General features: G+C 44.9%; 1 protein-coding gene across 1 annotated transcript in view; it reads right to left on the reverse strand.

Annotated features, from left to right (window-relative positions):
- LOC119450015 (uncharacterized) overlaps positions 1 to 22,728 on the reverse strand; it is a 62,447-nt gene that overhangs the window by 34,924 nt on the left and 4,795 nt on the right. The window contains exon 3 of the mRNA XM_037713351.2: positions 972 to 1,070. Coding sequence (XP_037569279.1) covers positions 972 to 1,070 — 99 coding nt within the window. The remainder of the gene's footprint in view (positions 1 to 971; positions 1,071 to 22,728) is intronic.

Here is a 22,728-nt window from a genome sequence, read left to right on the forward strand (position 1 = left end):
AGGTGCAAAATAAGGCGCGAACAAAAAATAGATACGGACAGGCGCACACTCGCAACTGATTTTTATTTTTCCCGATGCTTCGCTTCATATACCCTCCGGCTTGCGCACAAAAACCTAAGGACATGAGTTTACGTGAGAATGATAGCAAGCATAATCACATCATTTCAGCAAGAAAACTAAGCTCATTCTCGTAAATAGACAATAACGGAAGGCTGACGCACCAGTCTCCTAATTTTCTTATATACGTAGTCTCTGCCACCATATGTATTCTTTTCGTTAGTAAGCATGCGTTTACCAGCAAAGGTTTCCATGTGCACAGCTTGCAATGATACGGGAAATGCGAGCCAATGCGAGAGGGACAAGTTGTTAGAACGAATTAGTAGAAAGTCTGACATGCCATGCCAACGCCTTCTGTATAGAACAAGCCTTAGGAGCTGGAAGCCGAGCTCGTGCACGGACCGGGGAATTACGGTGAGTGAGCGGTGACGTCTATTATTGCAATATCAGTTATACCGGGGACTTCAAGTAATATTTAAAAATTGCCATATTTTAATAGAAGGATGGAGATGTGCCGTCAGTGGTGACCATGGGGTGACGGGTGATACGTGGTAATTAGTCGCTAATTAACAAAAAATATTTAATTACATTTCAAGCTTTAAATTCTTGCGGGCTCATCGTAACTGGAAAATTGAAGCGAGCTATCCGTACTAGCCATATCAACTTTTGGATGTGGCCTCGGCTACCACGCGTGAATTAGCTGGTATTTAAGGAACACCGTCGACTTGTTAACGGTGACGTTGACTTTTCCTGTTAACCTTTAGTTAGTAGAGAGCGTCAATGGAGGATTTTAACACAGCGAAAGTAGTGCAGCAATGCAATGCATCTATTGTAGCAGTAAAAAGCTGCGTGGTTAATGGAAGAGTGTCTGTGCTAAGCGAGAGCCCAAGCAGAGGGTGGGAAATTGTGCTTGCCCCTCCGGTGACGGTCGGGTCGGCGCGCCGGTTGAGCAGCAGGCGCACCATGTCCTCCCGCACGTGGACAGCGGCCAGATGCAGGGCGGTCTGGCCATCCTGCAGAGAGAGAGAGACGGAAGACAAGCAACTATATTCTCAGTGGCCTGATTCGACAGGGAACCGACCGAAGTGGCAACGCGGCTCTGAAAGAGAATGATGGCTCAGTGCTCTTTGCATTTGTTGGGGGATAGACCGAAATAGCTTTCTGTGATTGCTTTAAGTAAATTATGTATCGTTTTTGTACTAACTAGAAATGAGCTAGATTGATTGATTCATTCATTCACTGATATTCATAATACTAAATTACATGATGACGATGATGATGATGTCCAATGCAGGACGAAGGCCTCTTCCTGCGATCTCCAATTACCCCTGTCTTGCGCTAGCTGATTCCAACTTGCGCCTGCAAATTTCCTAACTTCATCTCCTCACCTAGTTTTCTAGGTGGGGTGATGAAGTTATAATTATGTATCTGCATGTGATGACCTCGTGTACAAAATCGGGGAATGCCAGGCGAGGACAAACCTTCATGAGAGTTATTCTTTTGTAAAAACAACCACTCAGTGGAAGCGACCGTCGATTGAGCAAGTATGCTGTGTGCACGAGGATAAACTTTTTCAAGCTCGTAACTTCCCTTCTGTAAGGCCTTCAGCCATAGTGTGGAAATCTCTGAATAAACAACAAAATAATAAAGAACCGACACCAAGACCACATCACGTGGTGTCTTGTAGTTGGTGAGGGAGGTCAGGCAGCGGTATATTAAGCCGAGTAGTCCAAATGATGCTGGGAGGCTGCTTCTGAGTGAGAACAGTCATGTTGCGCAACTACACAGATTCAACAATCGCAGATAAAAATATATTAGGTCAAAATAAAGTTCGAACCTTGCCACTTGTTCCACCCTGGGACCCAATAATACTGCTACAGCCAGCGGCCCAGATCTTCCGTGGTTGCAATGCTAACTATGGGTCTATGATATCTGCATCTGGTACTTTTGTCTGTGCTCAGTATTTACTGAGCCTTACAGGAAGCGCGAAGAACCTTGGAGAGTTTCTTAATGTAAACGGGAACAGGTCCCTCAGACACGAAGACATCTGTGTACTACTTTTCACTAATTGGCAGTTGAATGAATTTCACCTGTATCTCAAAGTGCAGCGTCTGTACTTTACAAAAACAGCATAGGTTTGTCGGTGTTATACTAGATACATGTGACATCACGACATCTACACAGGATGGAGGTGTCTTCGCTTTCACGCATCAGATAGCTTGTCCGTCAAGTGAACTTGAATTACAAATGAACTTCACCACTTTGAGGGTGCAGCACAGAGACGAGGAATTTCATTTATACTGCAATTTACAATGCACTTACGAAACAAGAACGGCATATTCCGCAGTGATTCTGCACTGCCTTCCACGCTAGTCTGAGAAACAGCTCCAAAGCATGTCAGCAGGGATCATAGAGTTCGCCTCAGAAATCTGCGAGCAAATTTGGACTGCTTAGCCACCATAGAAGCACGTCCCATCTCAAGTTCCTCTCAACCAACCAGTGAAGCACGTCAACGGCTTTCTTGCGTTTCGGTACAACAGAGGAGTAGCTTCTTGCTCGTGAACATTAAAATGAACTGAAATACTCACCTACATAGTTATTCGGGTGCATAGAAATACACTAAAAAGAGACTAATTTTGGAGCGCCAACGTGACTTGCCCATCATGACCGTTCGCAGTCCAACAAAGAGATGTAGGTCTCAGCCAACGGCATAGTTCGCAAACGAGAACCATTTTTGTACGGCGTACAAGAACTGGTGCTATATCAAATATGTTTTCGGTGCCCTCACTGCACATAAATACACAAATATTGCTTCAGTAGACGCCTTATTCACCATCTGCGTATACTACTGCGTATCTCGCCGTTGACAAGTTGGGAGACGCGTGCTACCTGTAGGAATATGTGAACAGGCTTTGAAAGCGTGGAATAGGTAAAGAAAGCAACAAAACTAGAAATAGAGAGAGTTAATGAAAATGGATAGGTTAGCCTTGGCGCGCTACTCCAGATGTAATATATGATGAGCGATAAAAAACGAGAGAAAGGAAACTGAACAACAAGGGCAAAAACACAAACAGAACCCGCCGTGGTTGCTCAGTGGCTGTGGTGTTGGGCTGCAGAGCACGAGGTCGCGGGATTGAATCCCGGCCACGGCGGCCGCATTTCGATGGGGGCGAAATGCGAAAACACCTGTGTACTTAGGTTTAGGTGCACGTTAAGGTACCTCAGGTGGTCGAAATTATTCCGGAGTCCCCCACTACGGCGTGCCTCATAATCAGATCGTGGTTTTGGCACGTAAAACCCCATAATGAAACACAAACAGACGTGAAACGCACTAGCATGTTAATAGTTCACAGATTGTCAATGAAGCCTGCATGAGTAGTGCGTACAGCAGACGCATGATAACGCCGTTCTTGGTGGATGTCCTGCAGGTGGAGGCGTGTGTGAGGACCCAGGTTTATTGGAGTCTTTACGACAGCCCTTGAGGCAGTGAAGTGTCATCAAATGCAGAAATAAAGAACATGGTTCAATATTTTGGAAATGTTGGTCACAAAGGCTGTGAAAACGCTGCTTTGGCGCCGCCTTGAAAAAATGCAAGCGTGAACTTAAAGGACCCAAGCATGACATCATAGCTTGAAACTTCACCTGTTCTTTTTTTCCGTCGTTCCTCTCAGTTTTACACGGTTGCTACCTCTCCTCGATCTACCAACTAAATTGGGGGTGTTGCCCTCGCTGCTATAAGCGAGCTTTGCGAAACTGAAAACGCACGCTACTAGCCAACTAGTATACATTCTAGGAATACCGGCCCAAGTTTTATTTAGGCAGAATACAGCAATTCATTTTTTTTTGTCAAGTACGAAGAAAACAGCTCATTATGCAGTTTCATTGCAGTAGATACAGCAGAAGCTTTCCCGCTCTTATAGCACATCCCTCCTCGGGCATGTTTTGAAACAGGGCAGCCATAACGTGTGTGCAAGCATCCGCAGAGCCATCAGTAGAAAGAAAGAAAGAAAGAAAAAATAGCCAGCGGCGGCGGCCAAGCGCCCGTATACACGTAGTACGCAATTTCACCGACGCAGGGCGCGACGGCATCTTCCGCGAACTTATTGCGCTAGAGTGCAAAGTTGTGACGCGTCCGCGGCGTGTGACGCCACGATTGACGGCGCCGCCTCGGGCTTTTACCTCGTGTCCCTTGCTGTACTCAACACAAAGCCGCTAGGGGATCGATATAGGCTTTAGCGCGTACGTATAGGGGACGACTAGCAAGGAGAGAATAAATAAATAAATAAAAAATAGAGGGAAAGAAGCAGCCCGGGCTCGCACGTGCCCACACGAACTGATCGATGCCGTGGGAGCATCTACTACGCATGCAGTTTTTGCTACCCCACTCCGTACGCCTTTTATCCCTTTCTTTTCATTTCCGTAATTTTCTTTCTTCTTCTAACAAACTGGCGGATTTGCACTATAGTGCAATCACCGGACGAGACCATCCCACGGTGCTGCATGTCAACGAGAAAGCAGCTTTCAAGTAGAGAGAGATAGCAGAGATAGGCAAGGAAATTATTCAGAGGAACGCCTCTCGTTTGATGCTCACGGTGGAGAACGGGAAAATGGAGATAAAGAAATAGCATAAAACAAGCACGTGTATGAGAGCGTAAAACGAAACAAAACGATTGAGCCAGCAAGCAAGCAAGCGCAAGAAGGTGGTCTAGAACAGGCGTCCACACAGGCCAGTTAATCCGAGGAAGCAGAACGGTGTTTTCCACGCACTTCCGAGTGGTAAGCCTGCTTCATAGCGGCAGGGGTGTCCGAGCGATTTATCGGAGTGGAAGGTTTTGTACAGGACACAGTATAATTTTTCTGTTTAGGGTACTATATATATATATATATATATATATATATATATATATATATATATATATACAGGGTGCTTTAGCGAACACTTTCACAATGTTTTAAAGGTTGCCCGTGGCAGATAGCACAATTCCAGTACATGAACTGGTCTACTCGCCGAGACGGACATTACTTGCACAAGAAATTGAAATGCATAATCGACTAATTAACAAAAATCATTAATTAGGTTTTTAACTTATGGCCGATATTGCATTTTACAAGTTATAGCCATGGAGTTCGCAAGGCGGATCCACTTGAAGTGAATTCTCAGGATGACACCAGTTTTGATATATTAATTCCAGAACTTTGCGGAGAAACGCATTGGCTTTTCAGTTACTTTTGTGCTTCAATTAGTTTTGAACTGGAACGCCAATGCTCTGCAATGTTCGGGAATTAATATCTCGAAACTGGTGTCATCCTAAGAATTGATTATGAGTGGATCCGCCTTGTGAACTCCACGGTTAGAATTTGTAAATTGCAATATGGGCCATAAGGTAATTAGTTAAAACTTAACTAGCATTTTTTAATTAGCTGATTATGCACTTCAATTTTTTGGGCAAGTAATGTCCGCCTCTTAGAATAGACCAGCTCTTGAACTAGAATTGTGCTATCTGCCACAGGCAACCGCTAATTTTTTTTAAAGTGTTCGCTGAAACACCCGGAATACAATACTTCAGCAACTCTACGAATGCGAACTCCGCGTAGGCATATTTGTCTGAAGCAAGCTATATGCAATATTTAGCTGATACTGTAGCCCACACATCGATCATGCAAGTCTGCAAGGTTTCCACCAGCACTGCTGGGAACTTTATGAAGGCTCTCAGCCGGCTGTGCGACGTAGGGGTGATCTAATCTAGCTTATTGCAAATTTAGTAATCTTCGGTCGTGAGAGCAACCCTGAGAGCGACAACTGCCACTTACATGAGACTCTAATACACACATTTTGCACCGGCCCTGCATACACGCAGGAGCGACAGACTTTAGTCTCGTCTCTAGCAACTATCAACGCCGTACCAATCTCGGAAAACGTCATTCTGAGTCCTTGGTCCCACCCAAGATGTGCCACACTACGCAGTAGGGGCCATAATACAATTTCTGCACTACACAGGACTTGACTTAAGACTGTGACTCAAGTATGCTGTTGTGTTAACGACCAGCATTAATTACACCGTCATATACTTGTCATCATCATCATACATTCCTGTTTAGTTCCCCTTTTCCGCTGCCCTACGCGAACGAGCGTAAGAGGGCTCTTAAAAATACGCTATTGAGAGGCACTTAATCAACTTTAGACTGAAAATGTATTATTCCAAATATTTATCTTCACTCGTTTGGCGCAAGGTTGGCGGAAGAAAGGCGTCCTCTGTCTTAACAGGCGCCTTATAGTGGGACTAGTAGCGTTACACGGGAATATGCCTTGGCATTACTGCAATAGGCTCAAATCATACTTTGGAAATGGAAATCTGAGAGAAATGCTCAGTATGAATTGGTTTGAGTTTCAGACAAATGCCCTCTCCAAAGCATTCTCACCGGGCTGAGTCTCAACCGGCAGGCTCCCCCGTGTTTTAACCCGTGAAAGGACGCACACACTTGCTGTGGCCTTGCGGTGAAACACTCCCGCTTGTCACTTTATCGCACGGTGACCTACTAACGCTTGGGTTCACCTCCGTGTGACACCGTGCATGACTCTTTGTGACTCGAAAAGTACAGAGAACTAGGTAATTTATGCACGTAATGTTGAAACCTCGTTTTCTCGAGTTCGCTCACTTGTTATGCATGACTCTTAACTAACCTTAATAGTCTGTTCTTTTCCTTTTTTTTTGTAGGAAATATCACTACAAATACCACGCAGTGAAGGCATCGGGTGCCAGTGAACGACACTCTCGGGGGCTAGCTGTAATAGTTTATACCTTCGAAGGTAATTATTTTATCGCTCGGACGCGCACGGTGGCGCTTATTAACATTCAGCGTGGCGGGAGAAGGCTCTTGGCCAACACTGATGCATCCTTCTGGTGGCCTTGCGCAGTTCGCTGCCTCAATTTCGGGGGCGCGCTCTGGTGGAACTCAACGCACCGACGAGCAGACCGTTTCACTGCGGCCGGAGCCTGCCGGCGTCTGTGCTCACAGGGCCGCTGTTGCGAGACCAATTTGCGCGAACAAGAGAAGCCGTGCAGGAAGTCACTAACTTACGCGGATAGTCAGGCACATTAGGGTGGCAGCCGACTGGCTCGCTTCCAAAGAGCGCGTAACAAAAGACAAATTTCAAGTTGGGCAAAAGGAAATGATGGATAGCCCCGTTCGATTTAGGAAATCATTCTTTTTAACGGGAACACCGTTGCATGCCCTCGTCCCGATAAAATATGTAGCATATGAGTGCGTTTGACTATGCTTACATTGTGCGGCAGAATGCAAGGAAATTATTTGGTATTTCCATAATGCTGATATTTTTGGAGCGCTTCTTGAGAATTCATCATTATGATTCTATAGAATGGGAGAAGATGCATTCTGGTACTCGAGATTGTTCGCGAGGAAGTGCCTGGGATTGTGCACAGGATGATATATCCTGCGTATAGAGCAGAGGGTGGTTGCCACACGCATATGCATTCGTATACGACTGGGCTCCTGACGTAGGCTGGAACTTCCACTGCAGTGTCCCATTATCGCGAAGCATGGCACAGTCTGTGCCAACTGGCTTATCGCTCGTGCTGTGCTTTCTCTTTTGTCGTCTATCTCAACGCTGTTTAATTCTTGTTGAGGAAAGGGAAGGTAGGATAGATCAATCAGAGCCAGCTATCTCAATACACACTGAAAGTAATTGAAGTTATTCCTTTTCCTATATAACGCACACATACGTTCCACACAGTCTACATTTTACAGAAAAAAAAAGGAAGGAGAAACGTCTATCTTCACTGTCAAGCGGATCCTTGTTGTACATTAGCGAGAACTTCAAAGCACGAGCTGGCTACCACCCGCAGTACAGACACGGAGAATGGCCTCTACCAATATATCTGACCACGGAGCGACGACGTCTTCAGCACAGCGCGCTACGGAAAAACAGAACCCTTAGTCATTTTGAGAATGGGCACATGATCTAGCGGGAAATACTTGCCTCAAATGGTAACAAATTATACAGAAAATGATGCTGATGTCCTAATAAAATCGAACCATGTCTATATCCTTGGTTGTCAAACCGAATTCGCTGGCCAACTAAGCACGCAAAGCTTGGGCGTCAGCCAGGCAGCAGATGAAGCATGGTTGCAAAACTCAAATAAAATAGTGCATATACAAGTGCTAACATGAATAAAAAGTTTCAAAGCGGCATATATATGAAATGCCCGAATAAGCATTTCATATAATAATATGTAAAATACATTGACTAGAGTAGAGATTACTCCTCCTGTTTTGTCGTAATTGAGCTCGTGTATAGAGACTGATGATAGCTCGGGTACAACATTTCTCCCGGTTCGACGGTACAAAAAAAGTTATAAACACGAGTTCATTTATGTAATCGATGTCCATGCCTCCACACAAACGGAAGGTACACTCCAAATACTCAGGTTAGCTTGAGCTCAGTCCAAAGTACAGAACATAAATGAGGATCACATCATACATCCCTAAGCAGCTCTGCTTATCACAAGTTTAACTAACCTTGCATCCACTTAAAAAATCAAGTGGATCCCACGCACTGCGGGAGCCGGTGTACTTCTTTGATTTAGGTGCTCATGCTAAATGTGTTGACGTCATGAAATGTTGCATAATATAGATACGTTACGTTATGTAGATGCCATGTTTATGCTACGTAGATGCTATGTTGACGGCACGCACCTGATGACATTTCTTGTGTTGAAGCGATGCACAAGAATTAACTAAGCTGTCTTCTGTATTCCTTGAACGAAGTGAATCATCATCACTGCTTCACATTAGAGCATGTATCCATACCCGTTGGTGGCTTCCATCACACTCTTAGTAACGACAAAATGTTGTCACGGTGCAGGCGGAATCGCAAGCACTGTACTGTATGTACTGTAAGTACGAAACGAAATACTTGACGTTTAACGCCTCTACGCCACTTCCAAAGACATGTTCAGTTGCCCCTACCAATGGAGACGTCGGTAAACGCCCTTTGGGGTCGCATTGAACTATGCGAACACCATTTGTGACTTTGGGCCACCACGCAAGTGCTTCCTTTCCAGACACATCGACGCAAAAGGCAGATATGTTAGGCGCGCAAAAGCACCACAACGCATGGAGCTGAATTCACAAAGGCCTTGACTCGTAAGTGCTCTTTGCCATTGAATCACAGCTTTCACTAATAATATGTCCAGCTGGATTGGCTGGTATTTACTCATACGAACAATTATATCGTAAGAGCTTTTCGTGAACCTAGGTTTGTCCATCTCTCCGCCACTCTCCTCGGCGCAAGTATTTCGGAAGTGAGCGCGAAGGGTGTAAAAGCCATCACCCGCTGCGTATATAGATACTCGGCGAGACACCGATGTCAGACTCTGAGAAAAAAGGCAAAGCAGATAGTTTCACATGTTGCTACTAAGCGAGTGACACAACGTAAACAAAGCAGTGCCTCAATGCTGCGGTAGCGGCACTTTAGTCCCATTTCACTGGACCACCTCCGCAGATTACGCCGAAAGACGTTCTTCCCCCGTGGTATTATACATCGGCCACCACAAACAAAACTACGAGGCTCCCCCTACATGACGATCGAGTTACCCTAGGGATCACTGTGTCGTGTATTCAGATGTGGCGGCTTCCTCGCTGGGAGGACAAGTCGCCCCACAATTTGGTCTTCTCTCACATCCGCGACAGAAGCATCCGACCCTCTACTACTTGAATTGCAAATCATATGGGATGTAGTAGCAGTAGCATGACTTTTAGAGGAAGACAACTGAAGAGAAATGTGCAGCGCCATAACTGTCTCTCGCTGTGAGGACACCTCAACAGTAATACATAGGGAAGGGGTGAGAGGAATAAAAGAAGAGAAGAAGGAGGAGACCTCCCCAGTCGAGCGGCAAGGTCCACCACCCGAAGAAGATCGCATACACGATGTCATCAAGACAGTTAGTAGAGTACCCAACATTAGGAGAGTGCAAATTTACACCGACTCGCTTAGTGCAGTGTTAAGCAAGTGACAATAACCCTATGAATCCGTCAAGAGATCCACAGGCTCCGCATGTCTTCACCCCTTTGTACTAACGTACAAGAATAAAAGAAAGTTAAATAAGAACATCCGACTCTGCATTGTGCAAGAGCTGCAGCAATGTCTTTGCAAACTTGTTGTCCATTACCCAATGGTCTTAGTTTTTAGGTAGGTTTGGCTTCAGTCCAGCCTTTCTTAAATTCTCGATCCTCATCACTTGCGTTTCAGGATGCATCAAAAACAGGTGTCGATCCCCTCACATTGTCACAGGAGCTGAGCACTTGCGGCACTAGCAGACCAACTAGCTCGATCACCTGCCCCATCTGAGACTCCTAAATCCCTTCGGTCGGATCCCCGCGCTCTCCAACATGCGCTGAAGTCTAGCCTCCGACTGGACACACGTGCCTTGATTCCCCCGTGTGTCTGCTTTCTTCACCGTAACCTTACCCGGCCGCAGGGAGTATCTCTTCGGAGGTTTCGGGCTGGAGTGGCCCATACACCATCGGTCCCCTGTGCTTGGGGATCGACAAAAGACGACCAAGGAATGTGCCGAAAGCTCTCGGATCCTGTGACAACATCAGGTGGTCGACAGCTGTTTTTGATGTCTCCTGGAGTGACGGGTGATCAGAATTAAGAATTTAACAAAGACTGGACTGAAGCCAAACCTACCTGAAAACTACGACCGTTGGGTGATGGACAAGTTTGCAAAGACACTGCTTCAGTTGTTGCACGATGCAGAGTTGGAAGCTTTCATTTAACGTTCTTTTATTCTTTATGCCTCGCAGCAACTACTTCCAAATAAAAACAAAGAATGCAATGCGATAGTATTTTCGGCATTTGGCCACGCACGCCTTCGATTACAATGCCTCCTGAATTGTCTTCCTTTAGAAACCACAAGAAAACCCGGCATTGCGAGGGCACATCATGACACATATCATGCACTGGTACCAGGATCGGCCCACCGAGCAACCACCTTTGATAACACAGCCTCCGCGATCGGTTCAGTTTACTTGATGTGCGACGAACGCAAAACAAAGAAGAGGCAAAAATACAAAGATAGATACATACATAGAGAGAGAGAGAGAGAGAGAGAGAGAGAGAGAGAGAGAGAGAGAGAGAGAGAGAGAGCCTTCGCTACATAAGTTCTTCAAACTTGGGTGGGCCGTGCTCGGCAGGTGACTCGACGAGCGCGGCCCAAGTATTTTGTGCATTGTAGAGGGACGCTTTCCCAGCGTTCCAAATGAAGCCGATGAAATTATTTCTCTATGTGACGTGGGAGACGTGCTGCTATGGGTAATTTCCCATGTGGGTGAATATAATTTAAGAATGCTTGGTTCGCCGTATCGACCGTCAAACCACTTCACCACGGGGAAGCGGGAATGAACTTGTTACGGATATACAACCTAGACAATGGGATCGCATGACGAGTTACTTCGCTTAGGGCGTCTCTGGCGAGTGCAGATGACTCTTCACTCCAGTGGCACACGCCAATTGACAAATAGAAATGTACTGTTACGGGACTAGGCCTATATTCTAGGACCTAATAAAGGACATCCGACATAAACCACGTTTTGCCTCTTGAACACGAGGCACGGCTAAATAAGGGAGCCAATAATAATGATATTAAAAGCAGCGCCCGAGCGCTTGCCCTCTGGGGCTGGTGACTGTGGTGGAGCCAGCCAAGCGTGAGCACAGCGCGCTGTACATTTTTTTCCACTCCCGTTGCGTCGTAATGGCTTAGAGCACAGCTCGAAGCGAGCCGCCGGTGTACTGCTGTTTCTGCGCTACCGGCGCGCGCACCTACATACCGGTGGGCAAGCAGCGACACGCCCAGCTATATCCCGGCGAAGCTGGGAGCTCAAGCCGGGCTGCGCGATTGGTCGCGGACCGACACATGCGGTCTGATGAAAGTTATACGCTTTCATTTTCGGCTGACTCGTTAGCAGTTGAACCGAAACGCGAACCTGCTAAAGGTGTCGCCGGTTAGACTACAATAGTACTTGGTCTCTCGCAAGAGAAGGGAAGGTTTCGAAATGAATGTGGGGGTCGCTTGCGTCACCTTTGATATAAACTGGTTGTCCCAGCGAAGGCTCTCTTGAATCATACAGACAGGGTATATTTTAAAGTCAAAATTAATATGTTTGCTGGTCAAACTTTACGGGAAGGGTGGACATCATAAATTGGGCGATACGGCGAAAAACCTTTTTCATTAACAAAGTTTCAGTAATAATCTTTTAATTAATAAGATTGATTTGTTTATTGCAATTCACGGGTACTCTACTCTTCATCAGCCCAATCAGCCCACGCTTATTCTTATTCGCAACACTGAAGTGCTATACAAACTAATTTTGAGAGCCAATGCATTTGTCTCAGCGACGCTCAAGTACATCCGTGTGTGAAATTTGTAATAATATTGTTCATTTAGATCATATAATTAATTACTTGCTTGTGTGCGTCACAACAGCCTTTCTGCTGCCGATCACACCTGTGCTCAAGTGCTGAAATTGAGAAAGACACGTTGACACAAGCCACGTTGACTTATCAGAAATCGTGAAATTCGCACCAGTTCTAACATGTCTTTCTCCAAAATGGGTGGTGGAGTCTCACGGAGTTTCACGCAGTTGGTAATTAAGGAGGGCAGACTGTTTTAGGCGGTAACGTTTTAGAGCTTGTAAGGGCTCGCAGACATACACGTGATTGTGTAGACGACCTTGTGTAGGAGCTCTGTGTAAACGGCGATGCATACAGGATCTCGATGCGGAAGCGCCAACACAAAGCACCAGTGTTAAACGTAAACAGGAAGACTTGAGCCGTCCTTGGACTTCGAGAGTGGTTTCAGTCTCCCGATGTCTCGAAGAAGCACTTGTAAGCACCGAGTTAAAGAGTCCACAAAGAGGAAAAGACAAGAATACACAATCGAGTACCCCGAGTAAAGGGTAAAAAAAAAAAAAAAAAAGGAAAGAAAGAAAAAAAAAAGAAAAAGAGAGAGAAGAAAGCTCAAGCATAGGATATGAATAAAAAAGTAAAAAAAAAAGAAAGAGCGATGGAGTACCCGAATGCAGTCATATCAAGTCGCTCGCAGGTGCCCAGGGGCTGCATGATGTTAAGTTAGTCTTTCTTTCATACTACTTATTTATGGACTTTTCTGTCGGCTATCATAGACAAACTTATATATACGTCAGTGTCGATTACGCCACGTTAAGACCTCAGAGCCACTCTAATTATTGTTTAATAATAAAGGATACGAAAAGATTAGTGATATCAGTTAAAGTCGCTTCTCCAACAGGTGTGATCGGCAGCAGAAAGGCTGGTGTGACGCACACAAGCAAGTAATTCATTATATGATCTAAATGAACAATAGTATTACAAATTTCACACACGGATGTACTTGAGCGTACGCTGAGACAAATGCATTGGCTCTCAAAATTGGTTTATATAGCACTTCAGTGTTGCGAATAAGAATAAGCGTGGGCTGATTGGGCTGATGAAGAGTAGAGTACCCGTGAATTGCAATAAACAAACGAGAGTGGGATAGATTATAGTGGCGAGGCAAATTAGAAATCAAAAGTCTGTTTTTAATTGTTGAACCAAAACGAAGCCTCTGTCAAGTGTCGAGAAGCGCCATCGGCCGAAGCACGCAGATGGTATCGGCATATTTCTGTATGGTATACGTTTTGAGCGGGACAATAAGTTCCAAACGCTAGGCGCGATGTTTTCTTTTGCACTCTTCCATTTTCTGACCCGTCCTTCGTCAGGCCCTCATATGCACGGTGGTCACGTTCGTTCGCTAAGAAGCACACGCGACCACCCGCTAAATGAATTCCGCTGTATGTGTTCGCATCAAAAGCTTCGTGCCCCCTCGTGCTCCAATAAAAGCGGCCGTGACCCCTGACCCGGTCCTACATTACCACCGCGCGGCTTCAGAAAGAATTAAACCAAACAAAAGTAAGATTACAAAGGGTACATGGGCGTCTCCCATGAATTACCAGGCGGCGCCGAAGCTTGTCGGAAAAGAGGGCGATTACATGTCGTAGGTTAGTACTAAGGCGTAGTGTTTGCTTCAGAAAGGGCCCAACCAACTCTGCGATTCGGTAAACAATTGTTTTGATTTGCACCCGCCGCGGTGGCTCAGTTAGCTAAAGCGTGGCGCTGCTGAGCACGAGGTCGTGAGATCGAATCCCGGCCGCAGCGGCCGCATTTCGAAGGAGGCGAAATGCAAGAACGCCCATGTGCTTGCGTTGTAGCGCACGTTAAAGAACCCCAGGTGGTCAAAATTAGTCTGGAGCCCTCCACTACGGCGTGCCCCATAATCAGAACTGGCTTTGGCACGTAAAACTCTAGAAAGAAGAATGGTTTGATTTGAAGGAAACATTAAACGGAAATGTTAAGCAAAGTTGGATTGCTACATGGCAGCTTCTGTAATATTCAAACAGACCAGGGAGTGCAGCGGATTGTGAGTGGAGGACACATAAAAAATAAAGGAGGCAATGGCGAAACAATGATGGCGACACTACATGGAAATTCCCGCACTATAGGTCCCTGCAATATCATTGTTTTTGAGATCCAGCTGGGTCTATAATAACGTCAATAAAGAAAGATTACATTGTATTATGAAGTAACGAAGGAGCGAATCTGGCAACCAACGGAAAAAAGTTTCCGACTCGAAGATATCCAACGTACCCGAAAATACTTTCAAATCCTTGATAGCGGACTGGCGTCATCGGTATTGCGGTTTGTAGTTCATTTTCCAGGATTACATTTTCGACCAAATAAATTCAAACACGGCTTTGGTAGAATGCCTTGGTAATCTAAGGTGACTTAGTGTTTCACTTTAGAATTTTTTTAAGATACTCTACAACTATTCATTACCCCATGGCAGTGTCTTGAGCGGTGGACTATCTTCTGTTAACACAAAGAGTTTGACTATTTGATGTTACAATGGAATACGTGTACTCAGAAGCGACGCTTATGATGATCATTTTCAGAACGTCTCGAGGAAGTCATGGTAAATCATAGCAGTGGCAAAGAGAGAGGTGATGACTCCATTGTGTGCGAACGGTGACGTAAGTTGTGTCAAAATTTTTTTGAGAAAAGTGGTACACATGGGCAGTACAAAACACTTCTGTGTGGCATAGACGCGTTAAGTTCCGTTACGAACTTCGACATTTTGCAGGAAGTTAGTGGGGACCTGGCCGTTAAGCACTCACACGTCAAAAAGAACACCCAACACGAGGCTGCACGTAAAGGAACTGTGAGGGCAAACAAATCGTGAAGCGAAGTGAGATGTGACTTGAAGAAAAGGAATTCCTGGAAAAGTTTCATTTTTTAGCGCTACTTGTACGGGGCAACGAAAGATATGCGGGATTAAATAGTGAGATTGGGCAAAGCATTTCCTATCATTTTATAAATCTTACTCAATGGGTCTCTTCTACTGTCAGATATAACGTAAGTTTTGTAACACATTTTGACAATTTCGACATGAAGAGGGAACATCTCTCAAAGAAAAGAAAAAAAGTGTTCCAAACAACAAACAAACAAACAAACAAACAAACAAACAAACAAACAAACAAACAAACAAGCAAGCAAGCAAGCAAGCAAGCAAGCAAGCAAGCAAGCAAGCAAGCAAGCAAGCAAGCAAGCAAACAAGCAAGCAAGCAAGCAAGCAAGCAAGCAAGCAAGCAAGCAAGCAAGCAAGCAAGCAAGCAAGCAAGCAAACAAACAAACAAACAAACAAACAAACAAACAAACAAACATGCAAGCAAGCAAGCAAGCAAGCAAGCAAGCAAAAAAACAAAACAAAACAAAAAGAAAGAAAAGAATGAATAAAGAAGGAGAGAGAAAGAAATCGAGAGCCCTTACTCTGTGAAGCAGTGGAGTGTAATATCTGTCATATGGGATGCACAAATATATTTCAGCGAAAAAAACTTACCAATGTCATGAATTGACATGCCATGAAATAACGCAGCTACAAAGCGATAATTAACGACTGACACTGTCTTTGCAATTATTCAGCGAGGTTGAAGATGAATTTATTGTTAAATGTAAGAAAAGATACGAGAAACCAGTTGCAGGTTTCACAAATGTAAAAATAGCGCAATCGCACTTAACAGGGGAACTGCGCACACAAAGACTCGCTACAGGATTGAGCAGATAAATATTGTATACTATTGCAACGAAAATGCAAAAATATGCTACAGCATCAGCTGTCAGGAGCACTTTCAGCAAAACCTGTTCTGGCTCTTCATCTCCGGTCTGGATTCACCACTTTGGTGCCACGTGACTTGCACATGTGGCAGCATAAGCTGTTCACTCATCCGCGTTCACTGATCAGGAGCGTCAGGCGATTTGCAAAAGATTGCTACAGCCAGACGAGCAGACGTATCGGATTTTTGTATCGAAATTGCCACGTGACTGGCTGCTCGAGGCACTTAGTGTGTATTCGCGGGCTTCTTTCACGCTCGAAAAAACACTTTTATGTAGCACGTATTGAGCAACAGAAAGCTGTATTGGGAGCTTTTCATGTTGCTCTACAATTGTCTCGTTGACACTTTTCATGTAATAATAATATCTGAGAAGTTGATTAATTAATCAAGAGCAATTACGTAATTAGGCGGAATGCAAAAAGTTGTCGGAGTGTCTCCAAGCGACGGCAAACAACATTACTTTAGTTCTGTCCAGCTACGTGGCATTTGCACGTGCCATTTGCATATTTTTAAATCTTGGTGCATAATAGTTGGGACGCCCTGTATATATGATATACTGCATGTAAATATTTCTATATAATATCCAGCCTGTCTATAATTCGCTGCAAACAAATTAATTTCGTCGTATAACATGCTGCTCTTTAATACTATTATTTACACCTCAAAAACCACACTTCATACACCCACACACGTTTCATGAGCCAATCACACCAAGAATGCTTCGTTTTACGTAGACGTCAATTAGAGTTGAGTCTGCCTCAACAGCTACCATCAAGAACGGAGGTTGTTGCACGGCCCAACAATATACGGATCGGGCTGATTGAGCTGACTCAGCATTACGGTGCAGACGACTGCCTACGATCGCGATTTACTGGAACCGGATTACGCAAAATCGTGGTCGAAAGTTCCAATGAAGAAGCACCTAATCTGGATTGGACTCGACCGCGCTCTAAAGTGCCTCAGTGACAGGGGTATAAATTCATCATGGGGTTTTGACACCTCTGGGGCGTCACAGTCGTTGTGTCGTGTTACTAGATGGTAAAATAGTCTCTCTTGGTACTTGCGAGGCGGCTTTCCACTCGAGATTATTCCCGATTTTTTAGTATTTGATGAATAATTTGCCTCTTTCTTCGCTTTCGTTTTCAACATGCCATGAGACTGCATCACATCACGACACTCGATCGCTGCACCTGCGTGGAGCTACCACTCCTGCCGACGTTCAGCGGTGACACCCAGCGGAGGCTACGAGCCCCAGCGGCCCCTTTATTAATCGACCCCAGTTATATGCGAGAGCGCCCTCGACTGAGTACACGACACGGATAATAATTTCGCTCACTAAAACGTTACGTAAATTGGCATGCGAAAGCGAACAAGCGTGGCTTATTTGACTCTGCCAACAACACCAGTGGTGCACGGTTGTCTCCTTTGTTTTTTGGCCTACCTTCCCGGATATACAGAGTGCCCCTCCATCATGCATCACGTTTATTAAAAAAGAAAGGAAAGCCCGGGCCATTCTACGCGAAGATAACCACGTGCATGTTGTTCACAGTCGAGTACAGCAGCCGCCAGTAATTTTGCAATGGATGCCATTCAATTTATTAATCAGTTGCAATTAGCTAATTTCAATTACTTATCTGAATGGCGTGCTCTGAATGAAGAATTTGTAGAAAACTGAAAGAAACTTAAATGTGAGATGTTTTCAGCCAGGTACTTTCTGCCCATTTGTTTTTTTTTCTGGCTGATGAAAACCGGCGAAAATTTCGTTTTTCATCCTATCCATCTGGAGTAGCACACTAGGTAGTAAGAGTTCCTAATCAATCAAGAAGTGTTGAAGTCTTGCGACACATTGCACAAGACATGACCCCAACATTCACCAAATGACATGAAGTTCTCTCGAGGTACTGGGAAACGTAGCGGATAACTGCCGTATAACGCTTTCTGGCTGCATTCTGAGCCTTTCGTAAAACACGCTTATAAGGTTCCTGAGCACTTGCATACGTGAGTTAATGCAACGGCTACAATTCACCCACACACTTACTACTTCAGTCTACACATTACTCATAACCTTCCCCTTATTTTAGCAGAATATAAACACTGTGTCTCCTTTATTTCATTGAGGACATCGGGGAAGCTATACATTCCTTGTATAATGCATGAAAATAGGGACGAAATAGAAGTTCAGTAAGAATTTGCAAAGCTCTTAATTAAGGCATAAAGGTCCAAAGCTTCGTCACACATTATACACTTATCATGCACCCCATTTTCACCAAATGTAAACGCGGTGTGACGTAGATTTCTCTCAAAATACTGGGCAACGTAGCTGATAACTGCCGTATAACGCTTTCGAGCCCTTGCTTAAGAACTTTTACGCAAAGGCTGTAATAAGTAACGCTCTTGAAACTTTGCCCACGCATCACGCTTAAAACGCCCCGTGTTACTTCAAAATGTTGTGGGACGTCGAGTTATTTCAGAACATTGGTCAAATCTTGGTTCATTGTCCTGACATTGGACACTGGTGCACGCAGCATTTTCGGCGCCGCAAGTGCCAGTGACCGCCAGTACTATACCAGTAGGCACCAGCCGGACAATAAAGTGCAGTGACAGTAAGCTGGAAAGCTGGCAAGGTGGAATTGATGCATTCTTTGATTTAGCGCGGAAAACGACGGCAACATAAAAAGGAAGGACACAGGACGAGTGCTCGTCCTGTGTATTTCTTTTTTGTGTTGTCGTCGTTTTCCGTTTTGATTCAAATAATGCATTGAAAGCAATGGAGGCCTCTCATGAACTTCGCAGACTGCCAGAAATAAACCACCGTCAGCAAGATCCGTTTCGGGATGACTATTGAAAAATGGCTAGCTTCAATTAGTTTGCAGTTCGCTTAGACTTGTTTATTTTAACGTTTGCTCTGTGTTTTTATATGATGTAAATATATTGAAAATGTTCTGGGCCAACTAACGTCCCTACTAACGTCCCTACTCGAAAGCGATTGACATACTAAACTATTCGAAACAAGGAAGGGGACATGTTGTCCTTCGGTTTTGGTTTGATATGCGTAGGTGCCGCTGTTCGTCCTCTGTCTATAAATATGCTACGATGTTTGAAATAAAGATCAGTCAAGTTACAACAAAGTGGGGCTAAAACAAATCAAGTGCCGGAAACCAGAACAAGCGCTTTGTGTGTATTGAAACCGTTCTTGTTCGCGACCCTCAGCGTTTAAACAATTTCACTATGAATAAACATCTCACCCAAACCACCCTGATAATAAGTCTGCAATAATGACACGAGAATGACAATTTATGAAACAGCCCTTGCGCATTGCATTCATGGCTGCAACCACTCTTTCACAAGTATTATGGATTGCCACGTTTCGCATCGGTGTGCCAGCTGAACTGGAGTCGCGGTATGCTGTAGTTTGATATCATCAGCATAGCCGGAGCAATTCCTAGGTTGCTCCGATGAGGATGCAATTCATTTCATTGAAGTAAACAAAACATTATCTATCTTATAAGAAATTTTGAAAAGCCATTGACTTTCCAGACATCGTGCTTTTTGCCCCTTACAAACTTTGAGCAGTTATTTTCACTTTAGGAGCCATTTTAAGAGCACGTTTCACGTGCCAACATTGTGCGAACAACACCATTAGTCGATTGGTACGTGTTTAATTAAAATATAGATTAAACAGTGGAGGAGCAAGAGCCGTATAACGTAACACTATTCCGTGGTAATTTTACTCCAATCTTCTGACCATCAAATTTACTTAACCACCGACGCAAATATCGGGCGGTAACCCACAGCATTGTTTGAACAACCCAATCAAACTCTCTCCTTGTTTACAGGAGGTCACTTTAGTTTGCTTTGAGATCAAATAGCATTTGCTACCTTGATATGCTTTTCTTATCTAATTGGTGGACAAGAGGCGAGGAGCACGCAGAAGTGGAGAGGGTTTCGGTGGTCCGAGGTAGAGTTGTGAAAGTAGATAACCGGATGCGGAGGGATGTGCCAGCGTCTGCGATTGGTCCGCTTCCCCTAGCTTAGCTTGCGGTGGATGGTCGAAAATAGCGGTAGCGTGCAACGGAAAGTTAGAAATGCCGCTAAAACAAATCCTCAGCGAAGAAGAGTTGGCACCACGCTGTCGTATACGTATAAAGGGCTCGACAACATTGTACTGCCACGGAAATATTTTTATTATACGTAGAGAAATCCATTCTCCCTGGCTAGCTCCGAGAAGTCAGTGCCAGAGCGATCGGCGGGCAGCCATCTTTTATTCTTTTCGGAACAGGACAGTATCTGGCTATTCCGAAAAAAAATTGAGTTTTGTTCGGCATATTAATGCATTTTAGTGCGTACACCTCCCTTGGACATGTGAAGTTTGGTGATTTTGTGACGTTGCGTGACAGACAGGTGAAGTGGGCGCAGTCCGAAACATTTTGACCAATAGCGGAGGGCTAATTGCGAAAAAGGCATAGAATCGGAAATAATTATTTCTTTTTTGTTAGACATAATCATGCATAATCAGTGTGTACATGTCATATCAGATGGGGAGTTCTTGCTGTTTTAGTGACGTCGCGTGGCAGATAGGCGAAGTTGGGGGTGTCCCGAGTAATTTGTCCAATCGTGCAGGGGTAGTGGAAGAAATGGAATAGAAACAGATGGGAATAGATTTACGTTATGGCGCCCCAGACCAACACAACAATAAAAAAGCTGCTGCCGAGCTACGTATCTTATATTGTCATTCTTCTTATATCACTCATATCCTTTGCAACGGGCCACAAACTGTGTCTTTTAATTGACGAAAGCCCGACATTTTTGCGAGGAACAACGTACAGCAGCTGCCTAGACTTGACACTGGTGTCACGTTGCCTGACTTCGAGCGTGCAGTGGTTCCCTGATGTTGAAACCAATGGAAGGGATCATATTATGACCTATGTGAGATTCGATGGACTAGAAGCCACATTACCGATTGTATCTCGCCAAATCAACTGGTCAGTCTTTGAAGACCTTGTAGAAGACACATGCAAGAAACATATCGCACACAGGTTAAAAGACATCAGTGCAGACGCAATGCAAGATTGTACGCGTTGCTTCACACACTCATCGAAGCGTACAGAGTATGACGTTGAATTGAAAAGGCTTCCTGCACTACTTCGCTGAGCTGAAAGGAGGTACAGGGACACGAAGTCCATTCTTGACCTCAGAGTAGCTCAGCGCATGCAAAAGAAGATATAGCGCCGAATGGATAAGCTAGAGGATCAATCAAAGATGGAAATGCTTTTGTGAGTCACTGGACTCCCGCAAGCTCACTGTCCCATGTGTGGCGTACCCTACGGGGTCTTCGCTCATGTCCCCAGTAACGACATCCTTTTAACGCCCTTGCTCTCTATCAAAACCGCCGTGAGATAGACGTTGCAGAAGAGTTTTGTGCGAAAGTCGCCGGCGGGACAGTTTTACACCCTGACATGGTTTTAGGCGACATGGTCCACAAGAAACAAGTATGGACGCTCCATTCTCTATGGAAGAGTTAGAGCTGCTATGGCGCTCTGTAGGTGTTCGTCTTCACCAGGGCCCGATGGAATAAAATATACTGCTCTGCGCCACCTAGGTCCAGAAGCATGACGAGAACTGCTCGACCTTTTTAATAGGTCATGTCAAGATAGCGTCGTTCCACAGGAATGGAAACGAAGCCGCCTGGTACCGCTGCTAAAAGCAGGAAAGTCACCGCTGGAACTGGCATCATATCGGCGTATAGCACTCGCCAGCTGCCTCGGGAAGCTCATGGAACGTAGGATCCTCATGCGACTCGAATGGTACCTTGAACACCACACAATTTATCCTGACAATTTCGACGAGGCCGTTCATCGATTGACAATGCCACCGATCTAGTGTCATCTGTAGAGCAGCAAAAATCTTGGAAGCAATTATCAGTAGCACTCTTCCTTGAAGTGAAAGGCGCAAACGACAACGTTTCCCACCAAGCCATCATAGAGGCACTTTTGATATTGGAACTTGGAGGGCGAGTATTTCGATGGATCCGAAACTACTCGACACAAAGGTCCTTGTTTGTACGTACGGAAGATGGTCCGACTGCCGACCATTACGCATGCCGTGGCGTTCCCCAAGGTGGTGTTCTAAGCACTATTCTTTTCAAGCTCGCGCTTCTTGGGCCGCCCGAATCCCTACCGGAAACAGTGAGTGTCTCAATCTACGCCGACGACATCTGCATCTGGGCATCAGCGGTGACTCGTCTGCAGGTTCGTGAAAGGCTACAGAAGGCAGCAACACAGGCATCAAGCTATCTGTGTGCACAAGGTCTATCTCGACTGAAAAATGTGAGTTAGTCGCATTTACGCGAAAAGCGATGTCTGGTTAACCAGTGGGCATCAATGTGTGGTTAACCAGCCTATCTACTACAAAAGAAATAATTGGTTT

The sequence above is a fragment of the Dermacentor silvarum genome, chromosome 4 (assembly GCF_013339745.2).
Source record: "Dermacentor silvarum isolate Dsil-2018 chromosome 4, BIME_Dsil_1.4, whole genome shotgun sequence".
Taxonomy (NCBI): domain Eukaryota; kingdom Metazoa; phylum Arthropoda; class Arachnida; order Ixodida; family Ixodidae; genus Dermacentor; species Dermacentor silvarum.